At 39.9% G+C, this 23,920-nt stretch overlaps 1 protein-coding gene across 1 annotated transcript; it reads right to left on the reverse strand.

Moving 5' to 3' along the window:
• Positions 1-224: 224 nt before the first annotated feature.
• Positions 225-21,357, reverse strand: MGST1 (microsomal glutathione S-transferase 1). Its single transcript, XM_065940748.1, has 4 exons — positions 21,201-21,357; positions 13,880-14,027; positions 10,934-11,028; positions 225-1,017 (listed from the first exon to the last, which is right to left on the reverse strand). Exons 2-4 carry the CDS (start codon positions 14,003-14,005, stop codon positions 771-773), a joined length of 468 nt encoding a protein of 155 aa, XP_065796820.1. The 5' UTR covers positions 14,006-14,027; positions 21,201-21,357; the 3' UTR covers positions 225-770.
• Positions 21,358-23,920: the final 2,563 nt, after the last annotated feature.

The raw sequence follows: 23,920 nt of genomic DNA on the forward strand, positions 1-23,920 counted from the left end.
GATAATGATAAGGTTATTTGGAGACTGTTTTGTACATAGGAGATACATGTCGAAGTATTTAGAGTGAAGTGTCTTACGAGCATGATATCTATGGCTCACTTTCAAAATGGATGGATGGCATCACTGACTCGATGGACACGAGTTTGAGCAAACACCGAGAGATAGTGAAGGACAGGGAAGCCTGGGGTGCTACAGGCCATGGGGCCAAAAAGAGTCAGACACGATTTAGCAATTGAATAACTTTCGAATTGTTCAGAAAAAACATTGAGTGATGGAGCTAAAGCAAATATGGGGAAATGTTAACAATTGGTAAATATAGGTGAAACATATATAAAAGTTCATGGTACTACTTCTCTGTAGCTTGAAACTTCTGAAAATATTTTGGGAAAGATAAAACTAAATGAAATTATCCTTTGAATTCTTTATTTCATATGCCCATTTCATCAATTTTGAAATACAGGTTTAATATACATGTACTTACTCTTTTTAAAGATTTAAAATAGGAAATGTTGAACAAATGTTACAAATTATAATAAAAATTTATGACAAAGTACTTCATGAATAAGACAAAGGAATTAAAAATTATGTTAAATGTCCTGTGTAAATACAAAACAAGAATATAGAATATTGGCAGTATTAATGTGCAGACTAGGTTTTCTCTAACTTAATTTCTCTGCTCCCCTCCCACTTAAAATCATAAAAGGATTCATTGCAAATTGGAAGTACAGAATTTTTAGAAAATCATTGGATGATGACTTGTAGGATTCTCTTTACAGGTACAGACTACTCTTCAGCAGTCTGTAAGCCATTGAAAATGTAACTCCATAGCCAATGAAAAAAGCCAAAGCGCGATTTGGCTGGGGAAGGGGTGTCAAATACGCAATCGTGTGGTAGATTCGTGCTCCGACAAAGAGTCTGAAGTGCAGGATGGCTGTAGACAGGTCTGGACCACTCAAGGAATACAGAAGGCCAATACCAAGAAATGGCACAATGTTTTCAAGGTCATTCAAGTGGGCTCTGTGGAAAAAAAGATGACTTGTAAAACCCTAATTTTGAAATCAGCAGAAATACATTCACTTTTCCCTCTCTTCTGAAACTAAATAGAAGTGTTAATGGATCTTAAACATGCAAAGTAAGATTCATTTTATTTCTCTCAAATTCCCTTGCTTCCCTATCCACTTGGCTGTTATTTAGAATGACTCATTATTTTGTTTCTTCTATTTTCAGTGTATCTCAACATATAAGAAAGAAGGATTTTTGCACGTTCAAGAAAATCAAAAGTGCATCTACATAATAAAACTCCCATCATTTTTATACATATAAAATATTTTTTCTTCTGAAGTCTGTACAACAGCAATTCAAGATTCCTCTTATAAAAATTCTTCTTCCGAAAAGAAGAAAATCCTTTGGGTTAGTATCTTTCTTAAGAGCCCCCTCACTTGTGATAGGACGCAAAATGGTCACTGATATCACCCTTGCCCATTCACCCAAGCCACTAGGTTACCAGAAATCAATTTACCAATCTTAATATCAAGAATTTCACTTTCTCCACATACAGATAACAGAATATATAACTAGCCTTTCAAACATGGGAAAAATGTCAGCCAACCTATCCTAAAATTACAAAAGGAATTAGTTAGTAGTGATGGGGCAAAATATACACAAACATGATAGACAATAATAAAGGGAAAGTCATGCACCCTAGATATGAATTTTATACCACAGCTAAAAGAAAACAGAAAGCACAGTTTAGACACAACTTTTTCTCCAATTCATGGCACCTCCAGCTAAGATCGTGAACACAAGGCACATCAATTACTGGTGAGAATTTTTTTTAATATAAAGTGTATATTTATAAAACATATATATTTTTTTATTTTTATAAATATATTTATAAAGTGCTTAATTCTCAAATCTGGTAACCCTGTTCCATTTTCCACAGTTAAAAACTGCTTAATAATCTAGACTATAAATTGAGATTTTGATAGAACTTGTAAGCTTTTGATACATATTTCAAAATGAAAGATAGAGACCTGGGTTCGATCCCTGGGTTGGGAATATTCCCTGGAGAAGGGAAAGGCTACCCACTCCAGTATTCTGTCCTGGAGAATTCCATAGATTATGCAGTCCATGGGGTCGCAAAGAGTCGGACCCGACTGAGCGACTTTCACTTTCACTTTTCTCTTTTAGTCAAAAAAAAGTGTAATTACTAAATAATCTTTGCTCAAAGATCACCATTATCACCTCCTTTCCTTTCTCCTGTTTTCTGTAGATTATCTCTAAGGTCTCCTGATAAACAGAATAACAAAAAATAAAGGCATGCAGAAGGTAACAGTAACTTGGATAAATAGCAATTTTGAAAGATTTAAATAAACAACCACTTGTTCCTAAATAAAGCCAAGACAGAAAGGGTATGAGTGTTCTTGTTCCCTCTGTTTCATGGGACAAACCAAGGGTTACTGAAAGCGAGGTGGGCAAGAAAGGACAGAAACACTATTTTCTACTAAAGATGAGCTCACATCACCAATTACATCAAGGGTATTTGTTTGGATCCTTTGAATTCTCCTGCTGGACCACAGATATTTCCTCACCTCCCATCTAGGCCCTGTTACTTCCTCCTTTACCACATTCTAAAAGGACAGACATTTTTTAAATTGACAAAGAACCTATAATGATGAGACCACGTAGAAATATGTTTGCGCTCAGTCGCTCAGTTGTGTCCAACTCTTTGCGACCCCATGGACTGCAGCCCGCCAGGCTCCTCTGTCCATGGGATTCTCCAGGCAAGAATACTGGAGTGGGTTGCCACTTCCTCCTCCAAGGGATCTTCCTGACCCAGGGATCGAACCTGTGTCTCTTATCTCCCGCACTGGCAGGCAGACTCTTTGCCACTGCACTACCTGGGAAGCCCCAAGTCTATATTAAACAACTGACAAATAGAATACAGTGTGAAAACAGAGGAGAAAGTCAAGGAAAATTAGGGGTAAAGAGCTCCAGTGGTGGACGTTGGGGGAGGAAATTCAAGGGCAGGGGTTCCTTGGAACTTACTGGCCTCTCCATTTTTTCTGGCTTCCCTCTATTTATCTCTTTCATTCAGTTCTTCTTCCTTGCCCTCAACCCTCAAAATGGTCTCACAGTATTCCTCACTGTTCTAGTAAGGCCAGTTTTCAACAGAGCCTCACACTGTGTTAATTTATGCCTTCTTATATGCTCTCCTTTTTTTAGTTTTATTTTTTAACTTTTTGTTTTATATCAGAGTATAGCCAATTAACAATGTTGTGATAGTTTCAGGCGGATAGCAAAGGGACTCAGCCATACATACACATGTATTCATTCTCCCCCAAACTCCCCTCCCATCCAGGCTGCCACAGAATATTCAGCAGAGTTCCCTGTGCTCTATAGCAGGGTCCTTGTTGGTTATCCTTTCTAAATATAACAGAGTGTACCTGCCGATCACTTCTTTTTAGACCCCAGCGTAGGCACACCCTCTCCCAGGGAGCATCTGCTTAGTTTGGTATCACCTTCCCACTGTAACCCTTTCTCTACTCAAACAACAGAATGCATCCTAAAGGGGCAGCTTCCTTCATTTCTGTGTCATTCCTAGATGGCTACCGAAATCGAGTAGCAGATGGACATCCGTCTTTATGTATGACCACTTTCTACCAGGGTCTATTACTTCCTCTCCATCATCCCACGTTCCCAAGTTCTTTCTTTTTTTGGGCAGATGCCCCTTAGTGCAAGCTTGCTCTGGACTTGACCTTGACTCCAGCCCTGCTTTGGGCTCAAGATGCTTCAGTCATATCACCCTAGTCAGATCAGAACCACTCGGATCTCAGCATCAACCGGACCTAAACCAGAGTTGCTATACATCACTGAAAATGGTCCGGGAGTGGCCAACCACAAAAGGAGCTTCACACCAGACTAGCTGACTCCTTTCTCTTACCCATAGCTCTTCATGCTCAGTACTGTAGCAGTGTGTTCAAGTTCCTGCAAGGAAATTTTTCCAAACTGCCATGATTTCGCATCTCCTTTTTTCCTTCCAAATCCTAACAGTCTTCAACTTCTTCCCTTATGAAATATCCCCAAAGACCCTAGGAAGTTACACTGTTATCCTACTACTTAACACCTAATGGGAGAGAGCTTTATATCATTCTTTAAGTAATACATGCATGTGAGTCTACTTCTCAGTGGAAAAGTTATAAACCGCTCAAGGGCAGGAAGTCAGTCTTAAAGCCATTTTACAGCATCCCAATAAAAGAAGTGACAGTGAGACACACAGTAATCTCTCAATAAATGCTTCATTCATGTATTGGGGCCAGAAAGGAATCAACTAGCTTTAAGTTTTATCCCATCCTCCACTTCTTTGAAGAATTCCCAGTGTGTATCAACTGGACCCCACTGAAGAGTCTCAATAAAGAGGTATTCTCTTCCATTGAAGGTAGCTTATTCTAAACATCTCTTCCTAAGTACTAAAACCCTTTTTTTCTCTTTTAAATGTTTCACCTTATTTCTTCAACTGCCCTGGTTACCTTACAACTTTATCTTGTTGTAAGGAATGTACATGGGACTTTCCAGGTAGCTCAGTGGTAAAGAATTCGCCTGTCAATGCAGGAGATGCAAAAGACATGGGTTTGATCCCTCGGTCAGGAAGATTCCCAGGAGGAGAAAATGGCAACTCACTCCAGTATTCTTGCGTGGAAAAACCCATGGACAGAGGACCCTGACGGGCTGCAGTCCATGGGGTTGCAGAGAGTTGGACATGACTGAGTAACGGAGTGTGCGCATGTGCGTGCGCACGGGTATATAGTCTTGAATTCTTTCTAGAACAATATGGGATAGGATTAAATAAATGCAAAATGTGAAAGGCTTTCTAATCATCACTGATTTCCATATGCCCAGAATACAAATAACTTACTTTAGGCTACTTATCTTGACATTTCAACACATATTTATATTTTTAATTAAGGGTCCCATAGGTGTAGTGTATATTTTCTCAATTGCATGCCTAAAAGCATAACTTCCACGTCCTTTGCAGCCAAATTCAGTCCCTGTCACCAAAACATGCTAATAGAAACAACTTGATAATTACAAATAGAAGTAATGAAAAAGAAAAGTTCTAGGTTAAAAATGGAGAGGGGAGACTGTGGAAACTCTTATTCTGAAAAGTATCTCCAAAAGTGATTTAGTAAATCACTTTCTTAACAGAACTGATCTGATCTCAAAAAATACACCTGGAAACCAGAAGCTTCTCTTTCCTGGAGATTCTTTCTTGCCACATTGAAAAGCCAGTGTCTGATCACCAGGGGGCGCTGTACACACAGTCCCTGCGCCTCCTCAAGGACACACTCCTTTCACAACTAAGGGCAATTGTTCTCACTAAATTTTATTTGTTGTTCACAATCTGATGAGAAGGTCAGCTTAGATAATGGCTTTCTCCTCTAGAAATATCATCCCATGGGCAAGGAGAGACCGAAGTAGGGGCTGAGAAGGGGGAGTGGAAGGCATCTAAAATCCCCAAATAAAATTTCTTTTGCTAAGCTTTCATGGGCATACTGTGGTCCATGGAATCACAAAGAGTCAGACACGACTTAGCCACTGAACAACCTGAACAACAACATAAGTGTAAAGAGAGAAGTTCAGGAGTCCCCTGTGTCACCATTTTGACTGACCTCCCACTGAAAAGTTTTTTCTATTGAGATTCTATTGCCAACCCATTTTCCTAACATGTGGAACGCTGAAGTTATGTACCATCTTCATTTAGTATTTTCTAATGCGCATCTACACTGTGGTATAATTCTAGACACATTTCACAGGATAAGCAAAATTATATAAAATTAAAGAAGCAGTGAGGAGTTTTCACAGCCATACTTAAACATTTAGATATTTAGTTTTGTGATGAATAGTTGAGATAGGAAACACCATGAATATATTTGACTACACTTCTACAATTTGGTGAGTATAAATAGACAATGAAATGGAGACTGAAAAAAAATTTACTTCTCTGATTCAGGTATCAGCTGCAGCATCTAATCCCTTTAGAATCAAGATCATATTTGCCTTATCACTTTTGATTCCCTGGAAAATCTGAAAGTGAAGTTGCTCAGTTGTGTCTGACTCTTTGCAACCCCATGGACTGTAGCCTACCAGGCTCCTCCATCCATGGAATTTTCCAGGCAAGAGTACTGGAGTGGGTTGCCACTTCCTTCTCCAAAGTCTGAAGCCCCTCCAAAGATTTCTGCAGACTCCCTTATGGTATACAGTCTCAAGATTAACTTAGTCTTCAATCCTGCATTTGTGCACATATTCATATTCTTCATTTTGATATAAACTTGGCTCTTTCCTCAACTTTCTCAATAAATCAACTAGAAAATGTGGATTAAGATTTGTTGTTGTTTAGTCACTAAGTCATTTGCATGCATTAAAAGTTAAGTTGTTATCAACTTAAAATAGACTATTATTAATATAAAACAGGATGTTTTACATAAGACTCAGGGTAACCACCAAGTAAAAACTCATAGTAGATACACAAAAGATAAAAGGAAAGCAATCAAAGCTTACCCTTAGAGAAAAATCATCAAATCACAATGAAAGAGAAAGGAACAAAGGAATTCCAAAACAACTAGAAAAAAAAATTAACAAAATGGCAATAAGTTCATGAAGTGAAGTGAAAGTGTTAGTCACTCAGTCACGTCTGACTCTTTGTGACCCCATGGACTATGGTCCACCAGGCCCCTCTGATCATGGAATTCCGCAGGCAAGAATACTGGAGTGGGTAGCCATTCTCTTCTCTAGGGGATCTTCCCAACCTAGGGATCAAACTCAGGACCCCTGCGTTGCATGCAGATTCTTTACCGTCTGGGCCACCAGGGAAGCATCAGAAATTACTTTAAATCAAAATGGGCTAACTTCTCCAATCAAACAAGAATGAGTGAACAGATAAAAATAATACAAGACCTAACAATATGCTGCCTATGAAGAGTTAAGGACATAGATAGACACAAGGTGAAGGTATGGAAAAAGATATTCCATGCAAATGGAAGCCAAAAGAAAGCTGGAAAACCTATACTTATATCAAAACAAACTGGAACAAGAGACAAAAGAATTCATTATATAATGATAAAGGGGATCAAGGCATTAAGAGGACATAACATTGGTAAATATATATGCACCCAACATAGGAAATGTTAATATATAAAGCAAACAGTAACAGATCTGAAGAAGAAATAACAATACCATAATTACAGAGGACTTCAACATCTCATTTTCAACAATGGATAGATCATCTAGAAAGTTCATTTAGCTCAGTTGGACCTAAAAGACTTTTATAGAATTTTACATCCAACAGCAACAGAATATACATTCTTCCCAGGCATACATGGAACATTCTCCAAGATAGATAATATCTTAAGCCAAAAAGCAAGTCTTAATAGATTTAAGAAGTGCAAAATCAAGCATTTATTCCAACCACAACAATGTGAAACTGGAAATCAATTACAAAAAGAAAACTGGAAAATTCACAAATAGGTCAAAGAAAAAACTCAAGAGAAATCAATATCTTGAGACAGATAAAGATAGAAACAGAACATACCAAACTCATGGGGACTCAGCAAAGGCAATCTAAGAAGGAAGTTTATAGTGATAAACCCCCACATTTAAGAAAAAAAAATCTCAAATGAACAACCTAACCTGATGTATCAAGAAACTAAAAAAAGAAAAGCAAATTAAGCCCAAATTAATAAAGGAAAGAAATAACAGAGATCAGAATAGACATAAATGAAATAGAAACTAAAAATACAATAGAAAAGAATCAATGAAACTAACAGCTGATTTTTTGGAAGGATAAAATAGACTAACTTTACTGCTGCTGCTGTTTAGTCACTGAGGTATACCCAACTCTTTGAGTCCCCATGGACTGTAGCCCAGCCAGGTTCCTCTGTCCATGGGATCTCCAAAGGAAGAATACTGGAGTGGGTTGCCATGTCCTTCTCCAGGGTATCTTCCCGACCCAGGGATTGAACCCAAGTCTCCTGCCTGGCAAATGGATTCTTTTCCACTGAGTCACCTGGGAAAGACGAACTTTAAAACAGCATCAGAAAGAATAAAATCCTTAGGAATAAATTTAACCAAAGAGGGGAAAGATCTATTTACTGAAATCAGTAAGATACTGATGAAAGAAATAGAAGATATATAAATAAATGGAAAGATATTCTCTGCTCATGGACTGGAAAAACTAATGTTAACACTGTTAAAATGTCTACACAACCCAAAGTAATCTACAGATTTAATGTACTCCCTCTCAAAATCCCAATGGCATTTTTTGAGAATTTTTTTTAAAAAGTCCTCAAATTTGTGTGAAATCACAAATGACCCTGAATATCCAAGCAATCTTAAGCAATAAAAACAAAGCTGGAGACTTCATACTTCCTGATTTCAAACTACATTACAAAGCTATAGAAATCAAGTCAGTATTTTTTTTTTTTTGGCATAAAAGCAGACTCACAGATCAATGAAACAGAATAGAGAACCCAGAAATAAACTCATGCATGTATACTCAATTTTTTACACAGAAGCCAAGAATACACAGTAGGAAAGGGCAGCCTCTGAAGTAAATTGTGTCAGGAAAACTAGATTTCCACATGCAAACGAAACTGAGCCCTATCTTATACCATACACAAAAATTAACTCAAAATGAATTAAAGACTTGAACATAAGACCTGAAACCATAAAATTTCTAGAGGGAATATAAAGGTTGTAAGCTCTTTGACACTGGTCTTGGCAATGATATCTTTGGATCTGACACCAAAAGCAAAAAAAAAAAAAAAAAAGCAAAAATAAACAAGTGGGACTACATCAAATCAAAAAGCTCCTGCTCAGCAAAAGAAGCCATCAACAAAATTGAAAGAGAAGTTATGGAATGGGAAAAAATATTTGCAAAGCCCATATCTGGTAAGCAGTTAATATTAAAAATATATAAGGAACTCACAATGTCATAGCTCCAAATTAATAGATAAACAAATAAAATAATCCAATTAAAAAAGGGAGACCCAAATAGTCATTTTTCCAAAGAAGACATCCAAATGACCAAGAAGTACATGAAAAGGTACTGACCATCACTAATCAGCTGGGGAAATGCAAATCAAAACTAAAAATGAGTTATCACATTACACCTATTAGGATGGCTACTGTGAAAAAGACAAGAGTTAGCAAATACTTGCCAGAATATGGAGAAAAGAGAACTCTTCTACATTGCTGCTAGGAATATAAACTGGTATAGCCACTATGGAGAACAGCTTGGAAGGTCCTCCCTGGCGGCTCAGATGTTAAAGAATCTGCCTGCAATGCGGGAATCTTGCATTCGATCCCTGGGTTGGGAAGATACCTGGAGGAGGGCATGGCAGCCCACTCCGGTATTCTTGACTGGAGAATCCCCGTGGACAGAGGTGCCTCGTGGGCTGCAGTCCATGGGGTCACAGAGCTCGGACAGAACCGAGCAATTAAGTACTGCACAGCGTAGCACAGAACTTCCCTACCATTATCCCAAAAAAGATTAGAATATTACTCGGTCTTAAAAAAAAAAAAAAAAAAAAAAAAGGAAATCTTGTCATTTGGATGAACCTGGAGGACATTATGGTGAATGAAATACCTAAAGACAGAGAAAGATAAATATTGTATGGTTATCATTTATAAATGAAATCTACCGAAAGGAAAAAAGGCTGAACTCATAAGAACAGAAAGTAGTCGTTGCCAGGGGCTAGGGGTCGGGGGAAATGTGGAGAGGTTGATAAAACAGTACTGTCAGTTATAAGATGAACAAGGTCTGAGGATCTAAAGGATAACACGCTGACTACAGCAGATAACACTGCATTGTGTAACTGTATAACTGAAAACTGGGGCTTCCCAGGTTTCACGGTGGTAAAGAATCGGCCTGCCAATGCAGGAGATGTAAGAGATGGGAGTGCAATACCTGGGTCGGGAAGATCCTATGGAGTAGGAAATGGCAACCCACTCCAGTATTCTTGACTGGAAAATTCCTGGACAGAGGAGGCTGGCGGGGGCCAGCAAAAGACTCAGACATTACTGAGCAACTAAGCACGTAGCACATATAACTGAAAGTTGCTATGAGAGCAGAATTTAAATGTTCTCACCAAAAAAGAGGGGAGGAGAGATGAAATCTGAGAGGTGATGGATGTGTTAATTAATGAAATTCATTAATTAATGTCAACTAATTCAATGGAAGGACTCTGAAACATATATGTGTATCAAATGAATGACATGGTACACTGCAAATGGTACACTTACAATTTTGGCAATTAAGTCTCAGTAAAGGTGAAAGAAAAAGTTTGTAATTTACATCACTTTATGACAAGGAATAAGAAATATACCTTCAGAACTAGAATCAATGTGCTTTTAAAATAAGTTTATTAATGATATCATTAGGAAGCTGGGTAGATGGTATCTTGGCTTATTGCTTTTCATTGTTCACTGAATTCTCTGTACATTAAATATAATATCTACAAAGGAGTGAGAGAGAGAGAAGATAGGGAGAGATTTCCCAAGTTCATACTTTCTATTTTATGCAAAAATACCTAGTTCTTCAAACTTTTACCCAAGCTGACAGCCTCACCTCTGGAGAAAGAGGACAAAAACTGCAAGAATCTACCCTCCTCGTTTCACCTCCTACCTGTCATTACTTTTGATAAATCCCTACACAGAACAAAGTCATTAACCCTAACAAAGTGCACAGAAAAGCTAAATTGGAAATACATGCAATCACAGTGATAGTTGGAGACTTCTAGATCGCTAATTTTCTATAATTATACAGAGTAGGTAAAATGATTGACTTTTCTTTTTCTTCAAGACCCCAACAGCCTCACTTGACTCTGAGACCAACATCCTGCGATCAAATGAGTCATTTCAGGAGACACTGGTTTACCTTCGAACACGTTCCACCCTGTCATCTGTCCGAAGATACTTCTTGGCATTTTCTCCTTTGCCAAAGCCTGCACAATCTTCGGGGTTGGCAAAAACCTATTCCAAATGCCGAGGGGGAAAAAAAAAACCTGTTTCAAATACCAAATAACATGGGGGGTACTCTACCTGATATTCACATTTTATCAGAAGAAATACAGGCATCCAAGTTGGTCATTACGAAAAAAAAAAAAATTGGGGAGCTATAGATCAAACCCAGGGGTAGGAGAAAGCATGCAGATTCTCTGATAGCTTAGTGGTAAAGAATCTGCCTATCGACACAGGAGACACAGAAAATGCAGGTTTGATGCCTGAGTCCAGAAGATCCCCTGGAGTAGGAAATGGCAACCCACTCCAGTATTCTTGCCTGGGAAATCTCATCGACAGAGGAGTCTGACAGGCTACAGTCCATAAGGTAGCAAAGAATTGGACACAACTGAGCACATACACACAGGAAAAAGCATCTCTTCTAAAAACCTGAATTTTTAAGAACAGTGTAAAAAATTTTTAAAGAGAAGCATAAATAAGAACTTATTAAATAAAAACCGATATATAAAAATAGTGAAAAGGCAGCAAAACCAGAAAAAAGCATAATTCTGAGTCCTCATTAAAATAATAAAAAGCTATTATTATGGTGAACTGGCATTTTTTAATAGTAATATTGATGCACTTGTCCTTAAGAACATTATTTCCAACTGATTGACTCATATGAAAGTCATAAGTTTATTTGCCAAAGATACCAGAGAACAGGCATGCAGCATAAAAGAGTGGGGACAGTTTTGTACTTTGATAGGATATGTGTGCCTCTTTTTCTTCTGAATTAACTAAAACTTTAGGCTGAACAATCCAGTGAAATATAAGAAGTTGAATTGCATTCCTTTAAACACCAGGCACATGTTCCAGGACATATTTTCACATAGTCCTTCCTTTCATTATTATGCTCTTTGAAATGATTTCCCCATTCCCTGAAACTTGAAACATGCATTTAAAAATATTTATATTCCACTATTTAATGATTTATAATAAAGAAAAACATGAACTATAAAATTAGCCTTAATTTAAGCTGAGAAATTTCATAAATAATACAGCATTTTTCTTAATATGACATGAGCATTTATTTCAGATAAAGATGTTGAGGAGAACCGATCAGCTCTTGAGGGCAGATCTGTCTGTCTGGTTCTGAAATAAATGCATGGCACATACTGGATGTTCAATAAAGAGATTTTGAGTAAGTAAATAATGTATTACAATGGAAAGTGCTTGAAATAGGAGTTTAAAACCAATCTGAATTTGAATCCCAACCTCAGCCTTGGTTGGTGTGTAACTTTGGGAAAGCTACTTAACTGCTCTGATTTTGATATCCTCATCCATAAAATGGGAAGAGTAACGCTCATCTCACAGGATAATGCTAACAATTATGTAAAATGTTTCCATGACCTGACACACACAGTGTCATGGTGCCTAGCGTAGATCACTGGCACTTCACAAATTTGAATTCCCTTCCCCTTTTCTTCTAAGACAAGCAACATTTCTGCTGTCCCTGATGCCACAGTATTTCTAGAGGACAGTGTGGATCAGGTGGTTGCTTGTTGTTTAGGCTCTCAGCTGTGTCTGACTCTTTGGAGACCCCATGAACCATAGTCCACCAGGCTCCTCTGTCCATGGGATTTCCCAGGCAAGAATATTGGAGTGGGTTGCCATTTCCTGCTCCAGGGGATCTTCCTGACTTAGGAATCAAATCCGCATTTCTTGTGTCTTCTGCACTGGCAGGTCGATTCTTTACCACTGAGCCAAGACCTGCTAGTAGCAGCCACTTTATAGCCAGAGGCTCAAACACCTTGCCCTGTCAGAGGTTTACCTGTGTGGATATGTGCCCCATTAAAATGCAAACATCATTGGGAAGGAATGATACCTCAAGACAGCAATGAGGAAATACCTTAGGGAGGACTGTGACTTCTAAATAAAAGTAAGGCTCTGGAGGACTGAAACTCAGGAACGGGACCAAGAGACAGAAATGATTTTCCAGAAAGAAGTTGGTGAATAGGCACAGGAGTCACACCAGTGAAAATCATCTAATTTTGTAGCTTTGCTTTACCCATATTACTGTTATCACAAAACCTGCTTGCACACAGGTTGCGTGCTCAGCCGCTCAGTCGTGTCTGACTTTTTGTGACCCCATGGACTGTAGCCTTCCAGGTTCCTCTGTCCATGGGATTCTGTAGGCTGGAACACTGGAGTGGGTTGCTATTTTCTCCTCTAGGGATCTTCCCAGATCAGGGATTGAATCCATGTCTCTTGCATCTCCTGCACTGCAGGCAGATTCTTTACTACTGAGCCATCAGGGAAGCTCTTCCCCTGTATATGGGTTATGTGTTTCAAAACTTTCTACCACCTTCCCCAAGCCTCCACTTAAAAAAAAAAAAAAAAAAAAAAAATTCTTATAATGCTGGGTCGAAATACTATCCACTTAAGAAATCATAACCACACAAAATTCAAATGTCTTGTCCCAATCATAGAGACTCTATTAATAACAATAAGAACTTGATTCTGTGCCCTAAGGCATATCCCTGATCTGTAATAGAGCTGAAAACACCAATTCACTGTCTAGAAAGTGACTATTTTCTAAGCTCTAGTTAGCAAAATTAACTTCAAAATCACAAAGTTTCCTTGAAAAATCTGATACTTCAGAAATCTCATATGCTAACTGAACAATAAAAACAAACAAAAAAACATTTACTCATTTCTGGGAGAAACTACCTATTCTGTAAATATATCAGAACCACTCGAACTAAATGCCTGCATATTCATTTACAGTTTTAAACAATATGCCATTGGGCTTTACAAAAAAGATAAGAAAATTGCTTTTCAGAACCCCAACTGTTAAAACAAAATACTGCCTCCCATGTCTTACCTTTCTTGTCAATCTATAGAACGCAGTTGCGGTGCTCATAAACATCATTTTTGAAAGCACAATCGTCGTGTAGGAGGCAAAGGCCATGAATACTTCATTCTCCGTTAGCTGCGAAAGGCTGACCATTTTTTTGATTTTGGTCTGGAACCTTAAAAAGATTTTAGACAAGATAGGAAAAACCAGACATAAATACCCCCAAATAACTTGATGGGCACGGAGTCCTTATAGTGCAGCATTAACCATATTGTTCTTAGAGATATTTCAGGTTATTTGAAGAAGAAATAATCATTTAGTTTTTAATTTTTTCCTAATGAATAGTATCATTTTTTTTCTAATTCTTTTTCCCCCATTTTAATCATTTATTTAAGTTACTCTTTTTATATAAGTCAAGAAATACATGTAATAGTCTTTGCTCTTATCCATGGTTTTCTTTGTTTTCATTTGCTTTTATTAGCGTATAGCTGCTTTACAATGTCGTATTAATTTCTAGTGTACACCAAAGTGAATCAGCTATACCTAGCATATAGCCACTCTTCTTTGGATTCCCTTCCCATTTAGGTCACAGCTAAGTACTAAGCAGAGTTCCCTGTGCTATAGAGTAGGCTCTCATTCATTAGTTATCTATTTTATACATAGTATCAATAGTGTATATATGTCAATCCAAATCTCCCAATTCATCTTACCCCCATCCCTGGTTTTTTTCTGGTTCTATATCATTAAGCTTGAACATATCAAACAAGCACTGTGTGAAAATGAATATAGGGGTTATCACAAGCAAATATACATAGGTAAACTTTGCTAAAGTTAGAATAAAATCATATTTTGCATCACGACGAGCCACAAATTAGACCGAAACCAGAATCCATGGACCTTTTTCAAAACATCAAACTATGTACATAGTAGTACCATTAATGTTTGAGTAGAAATGCCTAAGTTCTAATACACGCCCTTCTCTATAAATCCAGTTCACAACCTTTTGTCATTTCAGTGGTAATCAAGATCTCAGACTCCAGATTTGAATTCCAGTCACATCATTTGGTTATTGTCTTTGAGTGAGAGATTTAGACTCTGTGAAACTGGATTTCTTCATTGGTAAGATAGGAATAGTTGTTCAGTTACTAAGTCGTGTCCAACTCTGCAACCCCATGGACTGCAGCATGCCAGGCTTCCCTGTCTTTCACCATCTCCCGGAGTTTGCTCAAACTCAGGTACACTGCATCGGTGATGCTATCGAACCATCGCATCCTCTGTCGCCCCCATTTTTCTCCTACCTGCAGGCTTTCCCAGCATCAGGGTCTTTTCCAATGAGTCGGCATCTCCCAACTTAGTGGGTTACTGTCAGGATTTAAGTGAGATAACGTGTGGAACATACCTAGCACATGCCAGGTCCATGAAAACCCTCAATAAAACTGATTAGCTCCTCATCATGATCATCACTATCACCACGACCAGAGTCATCATTCACACCAACACAAGTGAAGAGGGTGAAACAGGATAATGGAAACATAAAATAAAAGGCGTGCAAAAATAAATAAATAAATAAAAGGCTTGCAAATGTGGGTGAGAAATAGGTATTCATGATTCTTTCGTAGAAGGGACAACGGGAGGAGGATTAGCTTTACAAAACTCTTCAGGTCACTTCACATTCTATATTTACTCCCATCGAAAAGCTGTCAAGAGTAAATGGAATGTAACTCCCTGAATCTAGAGTTGGAAGAATAACTAGAGAAGTGCTCAGGAGGAGGAAGAAGAGGTACACAGATGACACTCAAATCCAAGTGGATAAGAATTTAGGGAAAAGCTGAAATTTGGCACTATCTGACATTCTTTTTAACCTCCTCTGTTCTATTATCAGCCCCACTACCTACATCTTCTCTTTCTTCCACATAAACACACATCTTTTATCATGAGTGCATGTATGCATGCATGCTAAGTCGCTTCAGTCATGTCCAACTCTCTGCAACCCTATGGGCTATAGCCCGCCAGGCTCCACTGTCACGGGATCCTCCAGGCAAGAATACTGGAGTGGGTTGTTGTGCCCTTCTCCAGGGGATCTTCCCGACCCAGGGATCAAACCCACGTCTCTTACGTCTCCTGCTTTGGCAGGTGGGTTCTTTGCTACTAGTGCCACCTGAGAAGCCCATCTTTTCTCATACCCAAGCTTAAACACCATTTTACTGCCTTAGCATGGAGTGTTGTCTCTTGTAGACATATCTGTTCCTGCCTTTAAAACTCAACCCCTGCATACAACCTTTTTAGAGCAATTATTCTAATCATTCTACCCATCTACCAATAATCTATAAACCTATATATCTTTCTAGACTCTGCTACTGGTCATCCAGCTGTCTGCATGTTACTGTTGAATGTGACATGTCTATATATATATGTCTATATATATATAATACATATATATTTAATTTTATAAGACTTGGCTATATTATACCATGTACTTTATGTGCGTTAGCTTACATAATTTCTATAACTATGAGACTATAATCCTCATGAGTATATCTATTCTACAGATGAAATAAATGGAAATTACAGATATTGAGCAGCCACACTGGGACAGGAACCCAAATCTCTGATCTCACATCTCATATACCAACCACACTGCACTGTTCCCTTCAAGAGACTGCAAACTGCTTAATTCTGATTCAACTAACATTGAGTGACTGCCTACCTTGCACCTACCCTACACCTGCACCAGTGCCAGCACCCATTCCACCAGTTATCTTCCTTCTTCTTCCAACTATGCTACAAGGTAAGTATTAGCCTCATTTTGGAAATAAAAACCCAAAGCTTCCTAAGCAATCTCTATTTTGAAAGGTAGGCTAAAAATAGCTTCCTTGGGTTCAGACAAATAGAAATGTACGGTTAACCCTTGAACAACACAGATCTGAACCATGTGGATGTACTTATATTTGTATTTTTTTCTATACTAAATACCAGAGTGGTACACAATCAGTAGTTGGTTGAATCTGCAGATGCAGAGCCATGGATACTGAGGAACTGTGTATAAGGAGGGGGTGACTATAAGTTATACGTGGATTCTCATCTACCCATAGGATAGGCACCCCGACCCCCATGATGTTCAAGGATCAGCTGCATTTAGTTTAAACATTCACACACACACACACACAGTAGCAAATTAATCCACTTCCACAGGTCAGTAGTCTTGAAAGCAAGTATGACAGATTCTGCCAGCTAAAGACTGTCACTTGCCATCTGATTCTATGAGAATCTTTATCATGCCCTGAAAGGAGTTCAGAGTTAATCAGAAAGAAGTCACCCTGTGTTCTAGGAAAACTGGCAAAACTGGCTTTCAGATAGTTAAGACATTTTCCAGGAGAAATTTTTATGAGCCAAATTTCTTGCATCTTCTTATACCTAGAAAAGCACTAAAATCATTAATGGAAAAATCTATTCCTCATAACCAGCAGCAACCTTGTACCAAGATCTGGGTTTGATTGCACATACCCCCTTTACCAAATTCATTTATATACTGACTTCCCCATCTACCTCTTTAGAGAAGTTCCTCAGCTTTAGAGAAGCTAGCTGAGGGGCTGTCTCCTGGGCTACAGTCCTCAGTAAGCCTCAACAAAAACTGAATTCATAGCTCTCACATGATGTTTTTTTCAGTCCACATTTCTCAGGGCAAGATAACATTATACTTTTAGTAACATTTTTAAAGATTTTTTTTGATGTGGATTTTTTTCCCCCAACTGTTGCTGTGCAAAAAACCAATTGTTAAAACACTGGTTCTGTTTTATGAGGTTTTATTTTTTTGGTCACCAAGGCATGTGAGATTCTAGTGTCCCAATCCCAACAGGGATCAAACCCACACCTGCCTACAGGGGAAGGTCTCAACCGGTAGACTGCCAGGAAGCCTCCACCCCTTGCTTTTTGCAACATTTAATGTATCTACTATTGTTCTAGTATGGGGGTGGGGAGGAGTCACAAACAAACTGCATTCTTCTCCATCATTGAATTTAGAGTAATTAGCTTAATTACTAAGTCCCTAAGCCCTAGGCCTCTGGACAAAGATCTGAAGAAACACAGCAGGGAGGTTAATTTAAAAAATAGAAAACAACTTAAGAAAGTTTATCAAGTAGGAGGTGCTACTATCCAGCCCTAGTTTTAAAAGTCAACAGGTTCCTGTAGGTCTTCACCAATGTTCTCAGAATGAAATGCATTTACCAGTGAAAGAAAAGTTGAGAGGACGGTTTTCTCTCAGTGAACATGGGGGTTGAAAGAGCAGAGAAAAAGTAGAAGACTTTCAGACTGTTGCTGGGAAAAGGACACAAAATCTTGAGCAGTTGGGGACAAAGGTCAACGGCAGGATTGTTTTTTTTTTCCTCTAAACGTGAACAACACACAAAGTGTACTTCACAGAATTTCTTAATCACCAAGAATGTGGCTTAGCTCTTCCAGTCTGTGGTTTTGGGAGATGGCCAATACTGAGCTCCTGATACAGCCCTCTGTGGGCCCACAGATCGCCTCTCAGGATAGACGTGGTCCACTCCCAGCACATCTGAGGGTGCGGTAAGCAGAGCTAAAGGTAAGACATTAAGAAACAGGAGTCATTTACAGCATGAAATTAGGCGCCGCTAATCTACACTTTTTTTTTTCAAGGTTTATTTGTCGATAAGCTGCCTTGAACTTGCATCATGCCATTGCACTGCACTCCAAAAAGAAGTTACTAGAAGCTTTGTTCAGGAAAGATCATCAAGAGAGAGGAAAGTGGTAGAGCAGTAATAATAATTCAGAGGTTAAAGTGTTCAGTGATTTGAGTAGTCAAGGAATGCAGTAGAAATTATCTAAGAAAAGCAAGCAGAGCAAAACATGAAACTTGGTGATGAGTTATAGAAATTATTCCAGTGATGAACTCTATTTGGACAGTGTGTTGGCCCTTTCATTGTCCAACACTGGTTGGCATAATAGGGAATATATCTACCTATCTCACCAGAGAGGGGGACTCAATCACCTCATGTGGAGGGGGTGCTTTTACAAAGGACAAAGACAGACTCCAGAACTAGACGTAGTGGATCCAATTCTGTCATTTACCAGCTGTGATTAACTAATCTTCTCTGCAACATGGGGTTAATAAAACCTCCTACTTCACAAAACTCTTGGGAGCATTAAGTGAATAAAGCATAAAGTGGGGAGTCTGGGAAAGAGTGGATGCATGCTTATGAGTGGCTGGGTCCCTTCTCTGTTCGCCTGGAACTGTCGTGGGATTGTTAATTGGCTATGCCCCAGGACAAAATAAAAAGTTTAAAATAAGAAAAAAAGAAAGGCAGTGGGACCTGGTAAGTGCTAGGTAAGTATTTGGTGAATAAATAAGCTCTTACCTTGGCACTGTTCTAGACACTGAGGATACAATTTCAGAGTTTTCAAAGGCCATAGCATTATTTCTCTTGAGAACTCGGAGAAATTCAAGTAGAGCAAATAATATTTGTCACTACCTTGAACATATAATGAAACTGAGATCCAGAGAGGCAGAATTAGTAATCTGACCCAAATTCACAGTGGAGGGCCCAAGACTGGAACCCAGTTTTCTCTAATATTGAACCTGTAGGCTATTCACCATCAAGGCAAAGAATTCTGGACTACCCTGGTCTTCTGGGGAATTCTTTCCATCAAATCCCCTTCCTGTCTTATCCCCCTCACCCTCCCCCCAGAATCCCACCCCCACCCCCTTATGGTCTATCACAGTTTAGTGATAGATACCATTTATTAACTGAGAAATAGTCCTCTTCTCTTTATAGGCTCTTGGCCAAAAAGAGCAAAGTTACCTTATTTATGCGGCCTTTCTCCATCAATATTGTGCAACACATAGAAAATGTGAGCACACGTTCCCATGGTCATGACTCTGCAATTTCAGACCTTCTTAAAGCAACAGAACACTGCCCGTGAGATAAAGAGAAGAGACAATTCAGTGGTCTCCTTGCTGTTTGTAAGTTCTAGAATTTACTGAATAGACTGAGTGACTGCAGACTCGGCCACCTATGCTTCAGGGCCCAGGTGTTGGGGTGGGGGTGGGGGGGATGCTGCTGGCTGTGGGGGGAAGGGGACTATGCTCAGGAAACTATGCTGACCTCCTTTTCCAGTCTCAGCATCTAAGAAACTCCACTCTCAAACAAACCCTCAGAAAAACCGCCCTTGCCGCAGAAAGTAATATTCAAATTTGGACCAATTTGCTATTTTTCAAGATGGCCAAAGATGGTCAACACACACACACAGAGGCTTCTTGCTTTGGAAACACCAGAAGACAGCAAAACTCAATACCAGCCTAATTCCCAGAGAATACAAAAGGTGTGTCTTCTTTGGCATTCACAGCAGGGTAGGGCTCTGAGAACACTGGGCTGGCCTGGTTTAAAGCCTGTTAGCTGGGGGCCTGAACAAGTTTCCAGAAGCTATTCAACCATGTTTGATGACAGCCCACTTGGCACTTTCTTAGAGAGTAAACAGCAGAGGGAAAAGGAGAAAATAAAAAGTGGTGTCGGGACTACCAAAAGATCTTGTGACTATTTCAAAGAATGCAGCAGAGAGAGAGAATTTGCAGGCACCCTGACCCCCACTGCCCAAGTCCAGCGATGGCAGTCACAGATGAGGCCTTAACTCCCAGGGAAGGGTTCCTCTCTCCTCTACTCCTTCCACACGCTTCCACCTGCAGTCTGGGCGCCCTCCCCTCCAGAACCCTCCCAGGTAGTTTGATCCTTAGCTTTCCTGTCAAGTGACTCTAACGATATCTAATTCATCTAATAGGATCTGATTCAGGTCCTGCTGCACTTTGTTCATTATTTCTATTATTTTTACCTTGCTGCTGTTTCTCTGGCCTGTCAAAGTGAACCAAGAGAGGCAAGTTCTATTTTTCAGGAGATGCAAAGTCCAGTTTGTCCTGGATCTCAGAGGTTCTGCAGGACTTTACACCCTTAGGATGAACAGAAGTTGCTTAAACTGCAGCCATTCATTCCTCAACTGCTGTTACATGAGCTCACGTTTTACTCCCCCCAAAGCTCAACCGGCACCCTTTCCAAGTGGATGCTCCCTTGGCTTGAGAATTCAAAGTGGGTAAATCATCACTTAAACACAAAAAAGACAGTCTCTCACGTTGTATTCCTGAAGTTTGACAGTTTATCTACGGGACTCGGGGGGGGGGGGGGTGGTAAAGAAATGAAACTCCCTTTTAAAAGTAATGGATTGAGAAGCAAACTTTTAGCAGTTACTCTGTGCAAACAAGTTTCAGGTCTGCAGAGATCCCCCAAGCCTGCACCTGCCACCCCGGCCCCCTTCCTGCCGCCACCCTCTTTCTTCTTACCCTCTGCTTACACACCACTCCCGAGTAGGTGCTGTGAATCCGAGCAGCAGGAAGACCGCGAACCGGTCCCAGGAGCGGGTCGCTCGGGAGCTGTGGGAATTTCACAGCGCGGGGCTGGCGGGGTATCTCAGAGGCCACGCCCCCTCTGGTTTATTTCCTCCGCTTTTGGCTCCGGGTAGCTGAACGCACAAAGGCCGACCTCGCCAAACCCCTCCCCTAAATCGCCTGATTTTTCTCTCCCGGAGTAACACCCGCCCACCGGTTGCGCTTTCTGAGCTCTTTCTTTTCCGCGCGGGCTGAAGCTCTCAACCCCAAAGGCCGTTTGCCCGCCTGCGCCTGGGGACCTTTCAAGTTTATGTAGCCGCAATTTTTAGAGGTCTCAGTGTTGAAACCACTGAAAGCTTTAGAGAAGGTTTAAATCTAGGGGGCGGGGCAAGGAAGGGACCTGATTAGAAGTCGCAGATACTTCTGTTGAACTTTGCTTTCCCTGCTTCTAAAGGCTGGCACTGACAACAATGTAACCTTTGGTGTAGATTACCTAAAAGTCTTCCAAATCCGTGATCCTGGACAATTTGCTTCCCCACTCTGAACCCTTTCTGTTCAGAGTCCAAAATGGCACTGGAAGAAGTTAAACTGGGTCAGTACTTACACACGGAGAAGGCAATGGCACCCCACTCCAGTAGTCTTGCCTGGAAAATCCCGTGGACGGAGGAGCCTGGTGGGCTGCAGTCCAAGGGGTCGCTCAGCGTCGGACACGACCGAGCGACTTCACTTTCACTTTTCACTTTCATGCATTGGAGAAGGAAATGGCAACCCACTCCAGTGTTCTTGCCTGGAGAATCCCAGGGACGGGGGAGCCTGGTGGGCTGCCGTCTATGGGGTCGCATAGGGTCGGACACGACTGACGCGATTTCGCAGCAGCGGCAGCAGCAGCAATTCTTACACAATCAGCTTAGTATAGCTTTTGTAAGGACTAAAGGGGAGTGTTTAAGAAAGCTGTAGTTATTCCAATACCAATATCTAGGCTGCAAGGAGATCAAATCAGTCAATCCTAAAGCAGATCACAGCCCTGAAAATTCACTGGAAGGACTGATGCTAAAGCTGAAGCTCTAATACTTTGGCCACCTGATGTGAAGAGCCCACTCATTGGAAAAGACCCTGATGCTGGGAAAGATTGAGGGCAGGAGGAGAAGGGGACAGCATAGGGTGAGATGGCTGGATGGCATCACCGACTCAAAGGGCATGAGCTTGAGCTAACTCCAGGAGAGAGTGGAGGACAGAGGAGCCTGGCGTGCTGCAGTCCATGGGGTCGCAGAGTCTGACACAACTTAGCGACTGAATGAGAACATCCCAAGCCTCCTTGTCCCACAACAGTGTTTATGGATGTAACTTCAGTCAACTATATATTGGCATTTGCCATTGGCACTTATCGTCTACCTCTACAAGAATTAAATATGTGCTACCGCAGCTGCTGGTTTTCAACACCTGCCAAGAAGAGTTCAGAGTGGAGCAGAAATGAGGCACTTTGGCTGGATGTGGGGACAGGACGAGGCAGGGCAAGAAGTACCGGCAGAACAGGTCTTCAGATATGTATTTTCAGGAGGTGATTTTATGAGCCCCATTCTTGTATCTTTTCATATCTAGAAAAACACTAAAATCCTTCATGGTGACATCTGCTCCTTGTGACTAAGAAAACTTCTGCCAAAAAAAAAAAACAAACCGTGATTGATTGCATGTACTCCTGCTTCACCAAAATCACGTGTATGTTGACCTTTCCCCCTGCCTCTTTGGAACAGTTTCTTAGAGCTGTCTGAGGTGCTGTTTTCCCAGGCTGCAGTCCTCATTTTGCCCCAAATAAAACATAACTCACAACTCTCACATTCTGCATTTTTTTTAAAAGTCAACACTCCCGTGGCTTTATCGAAACATGTTTAAGGATTTGTTTTCCATCTATGTTACTTCTCATGTGCTCATGCCTCTTACACATTTACCACCTTCCGTGTATAGTATACTTCCTTTTTTTGAACTCATTTTACCTCCTTTTGGCTTTAAAAGCTGCCTCCAGGACTGGCTGGCTAAGATTTGATGGACAAATCCATATTCTATCAAAAAAGGAAGTAAGATTTACCAGTTTGCTCTAGGAAGCAGGAGTTAATCACAGGCCCGAGAACACTTTCTACAGAAGTATATCAGTAGAAGAATCAGAAAGTCTAGCATCAGCAGACATTAGTGCTGCACTTTCATTGTCTGAGTCCCTTGAAAACTACATATATTTATTCTATCTCAGTCAAGTACACTGGAACTTGGCTGTGACACTCACTGGAATAAGACAGAATTTGAGATAATTCTGAATTGTTGTCAAGGGATTTTAATACTACAATTATTTAGAAGACTCTTTTCATTTATTAGGAAGTAAAATGTCTCTAATCTTATGGATAACATTACAGAAAAAGGTACAGAGAGCTATTATTTAAATAATTTGGTATTCAGAATTCCAGTTAAGCAGTTTTAACAAGTTTTTGAAATGATCACCAGACTCATCTGGTGCTCTAATTATAAAATGAATTCAAACTATTAATCAATCAGTGAATAAGTACTGAGTTCCTGCTATCAATAAATCATGTACAATTATTGCCTATCTGTTATATATATGACATTGTCTTTGGTACAATAATCAACTATTGACTATAAAGAATTAATTTGGTAGATAGTTATGAAAT

Source organism: Muntiacus reevesi, chromosome 1 (assembly GCF_963930625.1).
Source record: "Muntiacus reevesi chromosome 1, mMunRee1.1, whole genome shotgun sequence".
NCBI lineage: Eukaryota > Metazoa > Chordata > Mammalia > Artiodactyla > Cervidae > Muntiacus > Muntiacus reevesi.